We start from the raw sequence: 16,470 nt of genomic DNA, 5'->3' as shown, positions 1-16,470 counted from the left end.
AGAGCGGAGACGGGGGACACTGCGGCGTGGAGGAAGGTGGAAGAGTGGGGAGAGGAGATGGGGAAGGTGTGGGCCACCGTGGTGACCCCCCTGCATTTCAGCGGCGCGAGTCTGCCTCAAAAAGCATCGGTTTAAAAACGTCCTTTTTAAGAGCACAAAACTGCAGATGCTCCCTCTGCCGGAAGAAGGGTGTTTGTACCCAAAAGCTTGCAAGGAAGAATTTTGCTAACAGTTGTAGTTGGTCTAATAAAAGATATCCGATTTACCCAAAGCAGCACCTTTTTCACTTAAAAATAACACTTGTGCAGTTCTGTCTCTTCTCCATGCTAGTGACTCCATGCTCGCTTCTAGAGTGCAAGCTGGATGTTTTCCTTAAAGAATAAATGGATGGGTGGGTTTCTCACCTCCTCCAGGGGCCGGAGCTGGGGGAAAAAAAAAAAATCACACTCAAGAAGAACCTGAGAAGGGAGGACAGAGAAAAGGGACGAAGAGCAGAGCAAAAGAAGTCTTGAGGTTGGCATCGTGGTGGAAAAGGGGGAAAAGATGACATTCCTCCTATGAAGGAGAGAGGGATTTCATTCGTAGAAGTTATCAGCATGCACCTGCAAAACAGCTCCAGGGAAGGAGACTAGGAAGAAAGTCTGGTATGAAGCATGCAGAGTTTCCAGGCCCAAGAAGCAAACCAACAGGCTTATACCAGCAGCACTAGTTAATAAGGAGAGCAAACTCCTGTAAAGGGAGAGCAAACCCTGCCTTGAAAAGCACTAGGGCCCAGGGACCCTCTGTTTAAGTTGTGCTTTGACACTTCAGAGTCTCATCACTTGAATTAAGGGACCGACATTCTGTGTAGTCAGTTTGGGAATGAGCCTCTTTGTAACAAAGGCTCTGTTTTGAAGTGTGGACTAATGAGAACCATCCCTTGGGAAATCTGGATTAAGCTAAAGTGCTAAAACAGGCACAGCAGCACCATTGAGGGGGGACCTTTGTCATTCTTTTGTGCCTGCTTTTTCCCCTAGATACAGCAATGGAGTTATTCTAAAATAATAAGAGACACTAATAAAGGGAAGCTCTGAACCGTAAAAAATAAAAATTCACTTTAGCCAAAATAATGGCTTTAGTTCCAGTTGTTAAACACCACTCCTGCAATTAGTGCATCAGGGACAGACAAGGGAAAAAGATCCTGTTAGTTACCTTCACATCTGACTATATATGAATGCTACCTAATAGGTTCATTATTTGCCCTGAAAAGCCAGTTTCCTCTCTGGGGCTGGTGTAGGCCTCTCTGCAACAGGAAACAGAAATAACAAAACAGTAAGGGAGAGTATATTAAAGTGGGATTCTAAACTATAAAGCTTGACCTGCAGGTCTCTACAGGTTTGGGGTTTTTTTAAGTCAGTTTCAGCTTCCACACAGGGAAGTGTAGAAGCTGGACTTAAAAAAACACCCCAAACCTCTCAACATTTCACATCACCAGTGATCCCATAAAAAAAAGAGTTTTTACAAGTATTGTTTTAGGAGGAGATCTCTCTGGCAAAGACCATTCCCCACCTTAAACCTGTAACCTGTCGTTCATTTATAGCTTTCTGTGGGATTTCTCATGTTTCATTTAAGAAAACACTTGCAAGTTGTGGGGGAAAAAATAAAATATTCTATTTTGTTCAGCAAGAGGAGGGTTGGGGCAGCATGGAAACAAGTTTCCCCAATTCAGATTACAGTATGTTTAGAAAGAAAGAATCACAACAAAACATGCTTTATACATTTCTGCTTGAATAAGGAACAGACAGAAGTGAACAAAAGTGGATACACTCTACTTAACCAAGCCTAGACCAGTTGTTATTAGTGTAAGTGAGCTTTATTTGCAGGGGAGCAAGGGGAGAAGACGACAGCCAAGTATACTCATAGGCAACTTTTCAGAGCAGGGACTGCCCCCTACACTGGATCTCTCTCAGCAGCAGGCCAGGGGGCTCTCTCAGGGTACATTTGATCTCTCATTGAAATTTATGCTAATAAACTCACTGTTCACAACAATTTGCCTTATACACACTGCTGGCACAGAGAATGAGCAGAGGCAACAACCTGCTGCTTATCAGTGCATGGGTGAGCTCACGGATTTGCAAGTAGGCCATTAAGCACCCAAGATGGGTCTAATTGCTGCTTGCTTGGTTTTGCAGTTTATACAAAGCCTCCATCTGCTTCCTCTTGCGCTTTGCCCGGGTGATGGTCATCTTGAAGAGCTTGCAGTAGAGCTCCATAGCCGATGGGCTGTCATCGTTCCCTGGGATAGGGTACGTGATAAGGGAGGGGTTGCAGTTCGTATCCACCACCCCCACGGTTGGGATATTCATCTTGGCAGCGTCCCGAATAGCCACGTGGGGCTCAAAGACGTTGCTTAGGGTGCTGAGGAAGATGAGGAGGTCAGGCAGACGGACGCTGCCTCCATAAATGATGTGGGAGTTGGTCAGCAGACCACCCTGCCAGTAGCGGGTGTGGGCATACTCCCCGCAGTCCTTGGCCACGAGCTCCACCATGTGTCCAAACTGGCGGTTGCGGCAGACAAAGAGAATGATCCCGTTGCGGTAGGCGATGTGGGCTGTGAAGTTGAGCGCCAGCTCGAGGTGGTCCATGGTCTGATCCAAGTCAATAATGTCCTGGTCAAGACGGCAGCCATAGATATATGGCTCCATAAACCTAGGAGCAAGGGGAGAACATGGGATACCAAGAATCTGGACCTTTACTGTCCTTGGACTGATATCCTCAAACATCCCAGCTCCTCTATAGCAGTGGTTCCTAACTCTTTTTATACCGCGGCCCCACGGGAGCAGGATGAGGCATGTGGAGCCATGTGGAGCCAGCTGCCTCCCTCCCGGGCCTGCCCCACCATGCACCTTTAACCCTGGAAGCTCAGCTTTAACCCCAGAAGCTGCTTGCCTGGGCGGACAGATGGGGGTCTGAGCAGGGGGCTCGTGCCACGACTTGGCAGCCAAGCTGTCGCAGCCTGGTACTCGGCCATGGCCCAGTGCTTGGGAACCTTTGCTTTATAGAAATCATCCGACATCCCCCAGTCTTTGCAAGTTGCCTCGAACCCTGTACGCTTCCATGGCAGCAAGTAGTCTGTAAGGTGCACATCTTCCCTGCCTTATGCTAACTAAATTAGAGATATATGTGTAGCATAAGCTTTCATGAGCTGGAGCTCGCTTCATCAGCAGCTGTGAAAGGATGTGCACAGAGCAGTTTATAGCTCCATGCTTGCCTTCTGCTTGACTTCAGACTAATATGGCTACCTATGTCTCCACACAAACAACATAACCACCCTTGTACTTTTTAACAGCAATTCGTTTAGAATCCTTCTGCGAGCACCTGAAAGGCCAAATAGTTGTACTCATTTCTCTATAAGCCCGACCCAAAACACTGTGATGCCAATGAGGTCTTCCAAGGACTACTGAAGCTGACATTACCCAGCACTGTCCAAAATCTCCTGGGCAAAGTGATGAAACGTACCTGTGACGGCACCCTTTCTTGTGTCCCAAATGCACTCTGGCCTGAAAGAGATCATTCAGGGAGAAGAGCTCTTTGACATTGAAATAGTCTGGCTGCTTGAGGGGTCCAGTTATCAGCTTCTCATTAATTACTGGAAGAAGAGAAAATAGAGTTTCACCTTTACTCTTAGCTTGTAAAACACCAAGGTCACTCATGGCGTGAGAAAAAGAAGGTCATATTATGCTGCCGGGAACAGCAGCATATCAGTGCTTGTAAAGCACAATTAGATCCACCCCCACAGGCATCCCCTTCCTTTTACCATTCTACAAAGTATAACTCAAGAAGTATTTGCGTGGGGGTCATCATCACATCAATGGAAAAAAGCCTAAAATGTGAAATGCCTTGCCCTAAGCTGTACCACACACACAACCTGGAAGTCCTGACTCCCAATCCCAAACCTCACCCACAGAGTCTTCTCTCAGCACACTAAGAGGTAAGTTAGGAGATCATCTCATGCATTCAGAAACACATGCACAAGAATCCGAGAGCAGAAGTAGAAAAGCGGGTCTCAGAAGCGATGCCCATTCACTTAGATGTGCTTTCCCTTCTAGATCAGAGCAACTCTAGCAGGCAGCACAGAGGAATACTTCAATTCATTCTGTTCTTTTCAGGCCGTATCCGTATTGGGCTCTGGCTTTCCCCAGCAGGTGAGAAGGCAGCCTTACCACTGGGGTCCTCCTGCTGGGTCTCTGCCGGGACAGGAACAGTTCCACAAAGTCGAGTGCTGAGCAGGGCGGCTCTGGGAGAAACTCTTTCCAGCAAGCCAACGCAGCTGAGCCTTGGTATGACTGCAAAGAGAGGGGAGGAGGAAATCAAATAAAAAGGTTTACAGAGCCAGTACGATGATAAACGCATTGCGGTTTGTAACCCCTCTTACCGCAGGCGGGCAATGCTTTGTAAAAATGCTCCTAGCTCTTGCGATACGGCTTGCTGCTCACCCTGCTTCAAAGGCGAGGAAACCAGTGCAGAGAGCGGGTGATCCCACCTTGCAACGCAGGGCTAGCTTGGGTACCGCAGCTAAGCAGCCCAGTATTAGGAGGATTACGAGAAGTGGGGTTGGAGAGGTCATCTCATCCAGCCCCCTGCCTGAGCCCAGCCCAGACATCCTTTGTCTCCGGTAGCACCGCATCAGGTCAAAGCCGTGCTCCCTGTTGTTGTAGGGTACACAGGACACGCAGTGCTCATATAGTTACAGCTGACACCTGCCCCCATAGCGTGAATGCAACTTCATGCCCTGCCCTAGAAACAAGCCTTTGCAGCCCCTAACCCAAGCTGCTCTGACACCCCGCTTTGCAGGGACCTGTCTGCCTGGCACCCATGGGCACCTCCAGGAGCCACAGCAGCTGGGCCAGGGGCTCTCCCCCCAGCTTTGGTCCCCAAGCACAGGGGCTGGGTGCATGGGGAGCCCAGGCTGCAGGCAGAGGGGACGGGGCACATCGGGGCTGCCCCCGGGGGTTGCTCACCGGCTCGCAGCAGCTGCTGTCCAGCCATGCTGCAGCCCGGGGGAAGGGGCCGGGCTCCGCGGCGCTGCCTGCCGCTTCCTCCCGCGGCCGCGGAGCCCGGGCTCGGCGCAGCTCCGCCTGCCGCTGCAGAGGAACCATTGCAGCCGCCCGGCCGCGGGGGGAAGGCAGCGGGCTGCCACGTGCACGGCGCTGCACACCCCGCAGCCCCTGCATGCAACAGCCAGGCCCTCCAAGGGAGCAGGGGGAGAAAAACCAGAGTGCTTGCAGGGTGCAGTGGCACTGCCCCGCTTCCCAGGGGTGCAAACGCCAGCATCCTCCCTGATGCCAGTGGTACCCGCCTCAAGCATCCTGGGTCCCAAAATAAGCGCTTTGGGATGCGGTGGAGGAAACGTTACGGGATGTCGGCGTTGAGAGTACGTGTGGTAGGTGAAGCGGAGAAGGGAGAGAGGAATCGCCGCGGCCTGCTCGTTCTGGGATTTGCGGCTCGAGGATCGGACCCTTTGAGGCCTGTCCATGAGCGTCCTCGAGTCGAGGGGATGCTGACGATGAACGAAGGACCCCGCTGCCTTCTTCCAGACGTTCAAATAAAAAAGAAACGTGGGAACGAGGTGCAAGGGGTGGGGGAAGAACCAACTGGGCAGTCGACAGCCGATCCACGGCAGGCGCTTGTAACAGCGATTTCCTACAACTACTGGACCTAGCCGGCATCCTGCTCAAACCCTAACTCCGGTTTTGTGGAGGGGAAGAGCAGTGTTCCTTTAAGAAGTGTTGCCACTTTTGTTGCCAAGGGACAGCCCGTCTCCCAGCAACAGGTGACACAAGGACCGGGAGCTGCTGTAGTACCCGGCACTTCCCCGCTTCTTTGTCCAGCCGGATCCGTGTTTAGGCCTCAGCACAACATGTCCCAGGGGCGTCTGCTGGAAGCAGAGCCCCCCTGTAAGAAGGAGACGGAGCAGGGCCCGTCGCAGAGAACCAGCGATTATTACCGAGTGAATGACAGTTTGCCAGCCAGGTTCAACCACCCAGGATGGTTTCGGGGCTACAGGTGAGGCAGCTGTTGCAACACGGGCATCGAGCAGAGACGGTGCCAGGATGGAGAGGGGTTGGGGGCGTGCCCAGAGATCATCTGCAGACCTCAGCAAACCAGACCCGTTTTAAGTCCAGCTTGTGCTGCGGGGCTCTTGCGATCGCAACCCTTTCCGAGAGCCGGTTCAGCCTTCGAGACAAGAGGCCCCAAGTGTGCCTTTGCTCCATCTTCAAGCCCCAGCTCTGCAGAGTCCAGAACGGTCCTTTTCCTTACAAATATTTCCAGATTCGGGTATGGTTTCTGCCCTGATGGCACCCATCTCCTCCCTGAGCTCCTGTCAATTTAATGCAAGACACATTCCCGATGGTGACAGGCCTGACTGCTCTGCAGGCTTTCCAACCATATCCACATCCCTAATCTCATCCAAAACCACCTTTTCCGCCTTGCTTGACTGACTCGATGTCCATCTTTTGCTGTAAGGGCTCTCCGTACTGTTTAACCCTGTACAGAATGCAGTTTGCATGAAGAAACCGGACGGAGTAAACTTATATTTTGTTCTTTAGGACAAAAGAGCCCAATCCACTGTACAGAACCACCAACCAGACGTATGGAAGCAGAGCACCTACCGTACATGAAATGCCAGTAAGTGTGTGCAGAAAGCTAACATGAACACCGCCCTCCTAACAGGAACCTCTATCCCAAGCAGCATCTTAAAATGCCTGTATTCTTCTCCAGGCATGGGGTGTTTACCAACTCTCCTGTGCCCACATATCTCCTGCAAGTGGCATAAGCAATTAGGGTAAGGAGGAAGGCGTGTCTATGTGGGTGTCTATTCAGACAGCTAGAAAATAAGGCTGGAAAAGTCACAAAAGGAAACAGAACAGAGGGAAACCTAATAGCCGCAATTTATCACTGTGTCTTGTGTTAAATTGGCGTAATGTCCAAGAGCAGCTCAATCTTAGGTCTGCTCTGTAAACCCCAGTAGACTGTGTTTTCAATTGCATTTCAGATTTGCGTCCTGCCGTCACCCCAGCCACTTACAAAGGAAGGGAAGCAATAATGACTAATGCCAAACTTTGCAGATGGTGGAGTTTTTGGTATAGGAGCATAAGCACTGAAAATCGCTTAAGTCACTCGGAGGCTCTGGCAAAACTGCACCCAGAAACCTCAGTATCTCCAAGCAACAGGCTTTGTAGTGCAGGAGGATTAGAAAGAAAAGATAAGTTATTCACTCAAAAGTGAGTGGACACAGTGATCGAGTACTTCTGAAGCACACTGGGGTAGAAGTACTACTTTTCATAGGACACCATATCCTTGCCCTTAAGCGTGTTACTCCAAATGGAGAGAGATACTTGCAGGCAACAGAGAATAAAAAGCCTCTTTCTACTCTTAAACATCTTTAATCAATACCAGCTCAGTCACACGCACATTATTATGCATGGATAGCAATGCCAGTTCAGGGATGAAAGTTTCCAGGCCTTTGCTGTGGGCTTCTGTAGGGCGTTGGTTCCTGAGCCGTAAAAACCAAGAGTCCTAGCTACTATAGAGCACCATTCGCATGTGCATCTAACACAGGGGTGGCAACCAGCACATGTGGCACGGGTAGCCTCTGTGTGGCATCCAGATCAGGGAAGGAACAGACAACGTGGTGGCAGCTAGGATGCAGAGCAGAAAGCAGAGCAGCAGATTGAGCAGGGAGCACAGGGCAGGGAGCTGAAAGAGCAGCAGATTGTACCCGGGAAAGGGATTTGGAGTGGCATTCGGGAAGGGTGTGGGGCTTAATTTGTGGCACGCATGCCAAAAAGGTTACCTCCTACCAATCTAACATCTTATTTTGCCTTCCCCCTCCCCTCCATCACAGACCTCCTTTTATGTCTGCTCACATGAATTTTCAAAAAAACTGGGACAGTGCGGCATGTACAGGAGTAATGGTCTCAACACCGCCATGGAGAAAAGTGATGTCACGGGGCCAGATAACTTCATCACCTTTTACGACAGACTCAACTTTCACCCCAGTTACAACAGCAGTGGGCCATCCTACTGTCAGTAGGTTTTCAGCCCGCATGACTGCAGTCTGAAACCTCTCCTTCAGTTCAGTGTCAACTGCCTGGTTAAAAACAAGCAAGCTGCTTAGCAATATACCACTGCTTTCACCTGCCATACAAAGCTCATCAGTATGAATACAGGCTTCTTTTACGTGTCATTAAAGTCTCATTAAGCTGCAATGGGAATCTTTTATTACAACATCCAGCTTCAGGTGACCTTGTTGCCAGTGAGCGTAGACTCAATGATAGCACAGCAGAGTGGAAATGAATGGCTCTGAACATAGAATAAAACAGGTAAATGAGCTGATGTCAAACCTGCAGTGAGACTAGTAAGTGTAACATATTGCTTCTGAGCTGGTGCATGAATAAAAAATAATTTAAAAAAATCTAGAAGAGTGGCCTTTTCCCCTTACAATGCCTTTGAATATAGATGAATGCAATGTTAGTTAAGCAGATGGAGAGTATGACCTCACAGCGCAGCACCAACGGCTGGCAGGCATACTTTCCCTAGGCTTGCTGCCCTGTCGCATACTTCAGAAATGACCCTCACGTGCTATTTATGGGAGGAATCAGAGCAGCTCTCCAGCCTGTTGATACCGGGTCTCTAAGATGGCCGTCTGAGGGCCAGTTAGTGCCAGCTGTGATGGTGGCATCTGTGACAGGAACACCTGCCTAGAGCGAGAAACCGTTGTTTAAATAGAACCAAAACCAGAGCTGATCTGCTCTGAAAAAACACAAATGCACTGCAAAGCTGAAAGATGATTCATGCCGTAGAAAAAGCAGCGCTAGATTAACAGCAGCGCTTCAGAGCAGTAACCTTGTTCTGACATGAATTTGGGATTCTGTTGTGGTTTGGTTTTTTTTATGAGACTCTTCTTGATAATGGGGGTCTTCCTATTAATTTTGTAGTCACTCTGTCAAACTCTAAGAGGCTTAAGGTGCAGCAGAGTTCATAAAGCTGAGGAAAGGGGTTTCACAGGTTTTTGTAAATTTTGGGGGGATAAGATCCTCTCTTTAAAAAATTAAGAACCAGTTTCCATAGCTTCTGATTGGAATATACATAAATATGTTTCAATATGAAACCGGGGGAAAATGATTGTCTAGGTTACAGAATGAACTTTCTTGGGTAGAAGACTAGTACTGTAATTAATAAAGGCTGAATGTGGCTAAATGATATTTAAATTGTGCAACTGGAAATAACTGACACTTCCAGTTAATTTATAGGCAGTATAAGTCACATATAATTATGTGTTGTTCAGTTAACATAGATCATAACAAAACACATATCCGTATGGTTAATAGCTTTTTTCCTCACTCATAAAGGTTACATTTAAAACTCTTGGTTCATGTACTACATGGGACTAAAAGACCAGAGGAATGGCACTTTGTGCTTGACAACTTGTCTAAAAATCTCTCCCGACTACAGTTGGCCCGATAAAAGCGCTCTCTCACAAAAGTCCTTGTCTCTTACTAAAGGATGAAGGATTTTTTTAAATCCTTGTCTCCATGTTGTTTAGAATACAACCAGAATACCATGAAATATGTATTATTATAATACATAATACATCCCATGTATTATTATAATACATAATAATATTATACATAATATTAACCTTTTATATAATGCTGCTCACTGATTTATTAAAGAATACTTACTACTCCTTCCTAGGTCTTGAAACCATAATTTCTTAGATTACTCAAATAATGGCAATGAATCATAGTGAAACATTTTAAAGGCTTTATTGGAACGAGTAATAAAACCCATGAAACTGCATCACGTATACAAACAGCACTGAACTCAAATAAACAGCAAAATACATTTTGACCTAGAAAACAGAACTGAAGAATTCTGCCTGCTTGTGGATGAGCAACTAGTTTCAGGTAGGTGTCAAATGCACTGGAATAAGCCAGCAAAATTGAAGACTTATGCTGACATGCCAGATGCTAGCTGGAAAGAGAACTTAGCTTAGTGGGGAAGATGCATTCAGAAACTAGGACCACTCATATTTTTCATGGTTTCTTAAATATTTCCCCCTCAACTAGGATTGATTTGGTATTCTCTTATAAAAGTGAAACAATGAAATGTGACAAAGGAGTTTTTAAAAAGCACAAGCAAGGGAAGGTTTTTCTGTTGGGTATTAACAAAATCAGTAAGGAAAATCCTCACGTCCTAAACTGGGTAACTCTAATAAAGGGCATTAACGGAGAATAAACCAATGTCATGGTGCATGATCTAAAACCCATCGTAGTTAAAGATTTTCATTGACTTCAGTGAGTTTGGGATCAGGTCCACGGTATATACCATGACATTTGGTTATCTTGTTTACACAAATACTGAGCTATAGTCTACCTCCATTACTAGCCCGTCAATAGCATTTAACTAACAGGAAAGGGCAGAAACTGGTCCCAATCATGGGTTTTCAATACCTAGCTATGGTGTGGCTTCCAAAGAGAAATCAGTACAATTATGAAAAGCAACCCTCTGCTGTTTCACTCCCTGCTTTTCTTCCAGGCTTTCAGGGTACCGCCTTCTCTTCACTCACCATTTCCACATCTTTTCCTGCAATGCAAATTAACACACAATGCAAAACAAATGAGACAGAGTTGTGGCTGTTTAACATACACTTACTGTCCTGTCCATAGAAAGGACTGTTTCTTTAAAATAAATGAATAATCTCCCTCCCAACACCTAGCATTTCCCTGCCAGGATATCAGTCATATTTTTTCCCATACTATTTTAAATCTCACCTAAAAACATCTTTTGTGCATAAATCTGTTCCCGATGTTTCATTTCTGAGCCTCACGGCCAGGTGTAATCTTTCTGTCATTATTTAACCCCAGTACAAACTGTATCCTCAGATGTGCTAGTTTGTATTTAAGATGATATACAGAACAGTCACATTTAAATGAACTGAATTTGCCTACTGTTATTTGTTTATAAGGCACGATAGGATAAATAACACCACCCCATGGAAAATCTTACAGATGAAATAGCATAGCTAGTTACATAGCTAACGGCCAGCCCTCTTTTGGGTCAAAGTCCTTATTCTTCAGATTCAATGATCAGTGGATTTGAATATTATCATGTTAACTCATAAGATTACCATATATTGTGCAATGGGCCTTGAGTAATTGGCTTGAAAGCAGGCAAGATAAATATTCTATGCCTAGAGACTAACAGCTAGTTTGCAAGCTACAGCTGGTGTGATGCTGCACTCCAAAGCGTATGTTATTTTGTTATTTACCCAGCTTTCCAGCTGAGTTTGTGAGAAAACAAAGTGAGGCTTTTCCATCCCAGACATACAACACAGTTTTCCTCTGGGGCATTCAGAAAGCAAAACATTGAGATTAAATACGTAACACTGATCTAAAGCAAAAGGAAGAAAGCTGTCCTTTGCTAGAGAAAGGCAGGCCATCAGAATTGTGCTCTTTACATAGTTATGATACATTTTACCACAGTACTGTTGCTGATTTGTGTCCTTCTATGGAAATGTGCATTTTTTCCCTTTTTTCCCTATTAAGCCCCTGCCCCTTTCTCCTGAATTTCTGCGCCTTCTTTGGAGTCTGTTCATCTCATCTTATTTATTTTAAGAAGCAGAACATGTTTCCCCTCTGGCAACTTTTTAAAGTCTCTACATAGTATTGCATTTGACTTAGATGAGAAGCACTCATCAGATCAGCTAGTCTAAATGTCACTGCATCCAAAATACCTTTAACCTTTCTGATCAAATCCCTATAAAAATGTAAACAGCGAAGCCAAGAAGTTGGAGAAGATCAGAATACCTGAAATCAAGTGCAAAACACCCAACCTTTACCAACACAAGCAAATTCACCACCTCTACAAACACTTGTTCTGAACATTTTAAGCCAGCTCTTCGTGGCCTCTTATCCTCTCCCCATAATAGCCATTAATAAGCACGCATTTCATTGCTGAGGTATTCAGGGATGGCCCATCCTATACTGCGAAACCTGTGGCCACAGCACGCCCCGCAGCTAAGGGGCCCCCTGCGTTCGGCTACTTGTCATCCCCCTCCTCCCCTGCTTCTTCAGGGCAGGGCCCCCCAAAACTTTTTTTTTAGCGGGCCCCAAAAAATTGTGGGCTGGCCGTAGAGGTATTATTAATGAGCTCATCCCTGCTGTATCAGAGCTTGAGATAGCTTTGTTATTTAACCTCTACTGTTTTCAGATGAGTGGAGTGCTGGAATAAGCTGCTGTATGACAGTGTTAGGACTTCAGTCCTTTGTTTAGTAGCACAGCAGGTTAGAAAATGCCAGTGCACTGAGACATACATATACTTCGCTCCTCACATGGACAAACAAAGAGAGACAATTCAATCTCCACTGCCACACCTCTTCCTTCCTCTCTTTACCAAGACTTGACATCATTTGAAGCAAGGGGTGTTAGTAGCAGGGACATTTGTGTGCTAGCCAGAGGAGACACACTCACAGATCACCAGATACAAATAACTTAAAATCACAGCTCAGTTGGGGCTGGATTTAAACTGGTGACCTCGAGGTAAAAGTCTCCATTATCCTATTACAAATCCTCCAAGTCATACAGTGTGTAAGATCTGTAATAGGATAATGGAGATGAGACGTGCACATACTACAGCCAGCATGGGACTTGGGCATTTTGGATGTGTACCTGAACAGTGCTATCTATTTCTGGGGCAGTGTGTGTCCCTAAGATGCCAGCCCTGTAGCTCAGTGGAGTTAAAAATTGTGCATTAAATAGGTGAAAGGGGAGTCTTTTCTACACCCTTGCTATTGGCCATTCAGGTCCCATGTTCCCTATAGGTTTTTCCTGGCAGACACAATCTACAGGGGACACTAATGATAAGTTGAGGTGAAGCTAACAATTCCTGAGAAGGTCCAAAGTTAGCGACAGATTCTCCAAATGTAGTGTTTAAACATTTCAAACAGTTAAATGCAGAGCAGGAAAAACATTTGACACTTGTAACTGCAGAAGAAAGAGCAAAAATGCATAGCTGAGAATCTACCTGGAATTTTCTTTTTCCTTTCTGTGTTTTTAAAGTCAGATTTTTACACAGATCTCTTGGAGATAAGATTATGTATGGCTGTATTGTCAATCCAGGATCGATGGAAGTTTTTAACATGCTGAAAATTAAAAAAAAATCACTGGTTAACAAAGAAAGTGGCACAAGATGTCTGTACTATAATCGCTTCTGGTTTAGGCACCACTGTCCAAAGGCACAATCTTTAACTAACAAGGGGTAATTAATACGTTGAAAAATAGGGGTAAATCCTCCAGGTCCCCAGAGGGATGCTGAGAGTTGCCTTTTCTAATGCACATGAAAATAAAACGATTGCATTTGCAGTGGATGAAGGTGCCTGCTTCCACTGCCCTTAGTGAACAGCTGTTGACACAACACCTAAGTTTCAAAGGGGAGGGTCGGTCTTCACAGCACGGACCTGTCACGCCTTGTCTCAGATTGCTCAAAACCCACAACAAAGCAAAGTCATGCACTAAATGAAAAGAATACCCCAGTGTGTTGTTAACAGGACATGGGATGATTTTAAATTAAAAGTCAGTGCCTACTTTACTTACCTTGTAAGATTGGATTTCACAGGTCAGCAGTTCCTCTGTCCACAAGAGGCCTGGACATGATGCCAGGGCAAGTTCATTCTTTATTATGCAGTCAGTGCACCTTCACCCATCAGCCAGAGATGCCACCAATAGAGTCAAGTGGGTTAGCTTAGCCTATTCAATTGGTGGCTACTACAATGGGTGCCAAAACACAGAAAACACACATTTGTACATCCTTTTGGTGCAATGCCTAACAAGGCTCTCCCTCGAGTGGCACGACTGGGCATATCACTTCTGCAATCTCAAAGCATGTTCAGGACACAAGTTTAGCCCCATAAATTCACAGACTCACTAACTCGGTTAATGTAATTTTTCTATTCTTTAACCGCCCAGGCTTTAATCTGCTGAGTTTAATATTGATTTCTTATTGTTCCAAGGAGCTAGGCTTCTCTTTCCTGACTACATGAATGATTGATGACATCTGTACCCGGAACGATGTTGTTGCAATTGTTGCAAGCACAGCGTGGGAAGAAGCCTGACACAGCATACTGCTGATAGCTGAGCTGCCAATAAATATCCAAGATGCGGGGCATGTACCATTTGTACAGCTGGCCAGTCCACAATTCTGGTGGAACCAACATGGAAAAATCAGCTCCTAGAACTGGGTAGAACTTTCTGAGGTCTGTGCTGATCCTGCAGGTGAGAAGTGGTGGTGTCACTAAATCCTACTCGTATGGCTAACGATTAGGCCCACAACCTGTTGAGCCATCAAGCCAAATATCCTCTAGCCCTGTAGCCCCATTTTCACATCAGGGAACACAGACCTACAGTACAGTCACATTTTCAAATCTGTTCCCGTTTCTTATTTCCACTGGGTATCATGCACCTAACCACGGCTGAAAAGGACCTAGCGGTAATGACTGACCATTGCATGAACATGAGCTGTCAGCGTGGCCAGCAGAGCAAACAACAAGCTGGCATGCATCAACCGATGCATCTCGTGTAAAACAAAGGAAGTGATACTCCCGCTGTACTCAGCACTGGTGAGACTGCAGCTGGACTACTGTGTCCAGTTCTGGGCGCCGCACTTCAATAAGGACGTGGAAAAACTTGAGAGTGTCCAGAAAAGAGCTGCCCATATGATCAGGGACTTGCAAAGCAAGCCATGCGAGGAAAGGCTGAGGGACCTGGGCCTCTTCAGCCTAAAGAAGAGAAGGTTGAGAGAGGACTGGATAGCGGCTTACCGCTATATCAGAGGAGTGCATCAGGAGCTCGGTGAACAACAGTTCACTAGGGCACCCCTGGGGAAGACCAGGACCAATGGATATAAACTCCTGGAAAGCCGCTTCAGACTTAATACCAGGAAAAACTCCTTTACAGTCAGGGTGTCCAGACTGTGAAATAAGTTCCCTCCAGAGGTGATGCAGTCACCTATCCTGGAGGTTTTCAAGAGGAGACTGGACAGTCACCTCCCTGGGGTCACTTGACCCCAGCTGTCTTCCTGCCTAGAGCGGGGGTGCTGGACCTGATGATCTGCGAGGTCCCTTCCAGCCCCTAACAATCTATGAATAATGGATGCTAGTCCCATTCCTGTTGCTGTACACAGAGCATTCTGGATTTGGAGAGGAACTGTATAGAGATAGGAAGAGAAAATAAGTAGCAGGAAAATTTAGGGCTTCTGGCTCTACTCCCAGTTAAAATGGCAGGGATTTTGCCATTGTCTTCAGGGAAGCAGGAGTGAGTCTTTTCTGTGTGCATATGACATGCCACAAAACTGCAGGCATCAGCTCTTTACAACTTTACAGTAAATTCAGAGGGGGAAAAATAATGAACAGGGACAGAAAGATTTCAAGATGCTGACACAAACCACTTGAGCTCTCGATGGTTTCACGGTTCATGGTCAGAACCCAATTTATTAAATGTTATAAACTTATCGATTTTACACCATTTCTTATATACAAATCAAGTTGTCAATTTAAAAAAAAAGTGCTGTTTAAAATTAGATTTGGGTTAAAGCACAAAGTACACAGAACTGTATCTTAGCTGAGAGTGAATCAGTACACCAAGACAAAGTATTGACCACACAAACACACGTCCATTGGGGCACAAGACACTTTTTAAAAACGTAATGTTGTCTTACTGAAATGTTTAACAAGGAAACATTCAGCATAGTTTATGCAGACCAGGTACATAGTGCTTCCATCATTTGTTATTAATTACAGCATCATCTTAGGAAAGCCGTGTACTACAAAAATGTTGATATTAAAATATCAGCTCACAGCCTGATTTCAAACTAAAGACCCAGTCCTACAAATGGACTCAGGCAGGCAGGTATACTCTTGCTAAATTACAGGTTTTAGTTACCTGCTGTAATTTTTTCATCTAAAAAAAAAAAAATCAACGTTTTTTATAAAAATGTGGTCAAAAAGTAAGATGTGTCAGGCAACCACTATCAAAATTTTTAAAGTGTAACTGCACATTAGTAAAAAACACACAAAAAGGACGTCTAGGCATAAAGGCTGATGTTTCTCTTATCTCTAGAACACGGTTACTAGCGCTACACTATTGTATGTCGTTACCTGCCGATTCTCTGCCATATCAGAGCAGACAGGGGAATGCAATACTGGTTGTGTTTCTGACTGCTTTTATTCTGCTCTGGAAACTTAAGGCCAGCCAGAGAGAAGATTGCTGAAGTGAGTAAGACAGACTGATAATGGAGATGTATGCCAGTGGAGGTCTGGAAGAGGTGAGCTATTTAAAATGACCAATTATAAGAGAAATGCCAAACTGAGCTGCTGATACAAAACATAAAGACTGGTATGCCCCAGAGCTTTATTGCACATGCACAGTG

At 45.7% G+C, this 16,470-nt stretch overlaps 3 protein-coding genes across 4 annotated transcripts in view; 1 reads left to right on the top strand and 2 right to left on the bottom strand.

The window, feature by feature from the left end:
- Positions 1 to 1,833: 1,833 nt before the first annotated feature.
- Positions 1,834 to 5,101, bottom strand: MRPS2 (mitochondrial ribosomal protein S2). Its single transcript, XM_006028632.3, has 4 exons — positions 5,001 to 5,101; positions 4,203 to 4,325; positions 3,499 to 3,628; positions 1,834 to 2,688 (listed from the first exon to the last, which is right to left on the bottom strand). The coding sequence occupies exons 1-4, from the start codon at positions 5,026 to 5,028 to the stop codon at positions 2,145 to 2,147; spliced, it is 825 nt and encodes a 274-aa protein (XP_006028694.1). The 5' UTR covers positions 5,029 to 5,101; the 3' UTR covers positions 1,834 to 2,144.
- Positions 5,102 to 5,171: 70 nt separating this feature from the next.
- On the top strand, positions 5,172 to 8,419 carry CUNH9orf116 (chromosome unknown C9orf116 homolog). Its single transcript, XM_006028628.3, has 3 exons — positions 5,172 to 6,045; positions 6,591 to 6,669; positions 7,889 to 8,419. The coding sequence occupies exons 1-3, from the start codon at positions 5,900 to 5,902 to the stop codon at positions 8,075 to 8,077; spliced, it is 414 nt and encodes a 137-aa protein (XP_006028690.1). The 5' UTR covers positions 5,172 to 5,899; the 3' UTR covers positions 8,078 to 8,419.
- Positions 8,420 to 9,815: 1,396 nt separating this feature from the next.
- PPP1R26 (protein phosphatase 1 regulatory subunit 26) overlaps positions 9,816 to 16,470 on the bottom strand; it is a 12,245-nt gene continuing 5,590 nt past the window's right edge. Inside the window, exons 2-3 of one of the 2 annotated variants that reach the window (XM_006028627.3) lie at positions 13,072 to 13,189; positions 9,816 to 10,632 (exon numbers count right to left, since the gene is read on the bottom strand). In XM_006028627.3, the coding sequence (XP_006028689.1) occupies positions 10,612 to 10,632; positions 13,072 to 13,189 (139 nt within the window). In that variant the 3' untranslated portion in view covers positions 9,816 to 10,611. Of the gene's footprint in view, positions 10,633 to 13,071; positions 13,190 to 13,640; positions 13,812 to 16,470 lie in introns of those variants that run through there. The other variant, XR_003095237.1, reaches the window with a different exon arrangement.

This window comes from Alligator sinensis, unplaced genomic scaffold (genome assembly GCF_000455745.1).
Source record: "Alligator sinensis unplaced genomic scaffold, ASM45574v1 scaffold611_1, whole genome shotgun sequence".
Classification (NCBI taxonomy): domain Eukaryota; kingdom Metazoa; phylum Chordata; order Crocodylia; family Alligatoridae; genus Alligator; species Alligator sinensis.
The sequence above is the reverse complement of the archived record's forward strand: the minus strand, read 5'-3'. Positions and strand labels throughout refer to the sequence as shown.

Coding starts and splice junctions, on each gene's coding strand:
- MRPS2 (XM_006028632.3), bottom strand. CDS start 5,028: ATGGCTGGACAGCAGCTGCTGCGAGCCG. Junction 4,326..5,000: donor ACAGCAGCTGCTGCGAGCCG/GTGAGCAACCCC, acceptor CTCTCTTTGCAG/TCATACCAAGGCTCAGCTGC. Junction 3,629..4,202: donor CCAGCAGGAGGACCCCAGTG/GTAAGGCTGCCT, acceptor CTCTTCTTCCAG/TAATTAATGAGAAGCTGATA.
- CUNH9orf116 (XM_006028628.3), top strand. CDS start 5,900: ATGTCCCAGGGGCGTCTGCTGGAAGCAGAGCCCCCCTGTAAGAAGGAG. Junction 6,046..6,590: donor GGATGGTTTCGGGGCTACAG/GTGAGGCAGCTG, acceptor TTTGTTCTTTAG/GACAAAAGAGCCCAATCCAC. Junction 6,670..7,888: donor CTACCGTACATGAAATGCCA/GTAAGTGTGTGC, acceptor CCTCCATCACAG/ACCTCCTTTTATGTCTGCTC.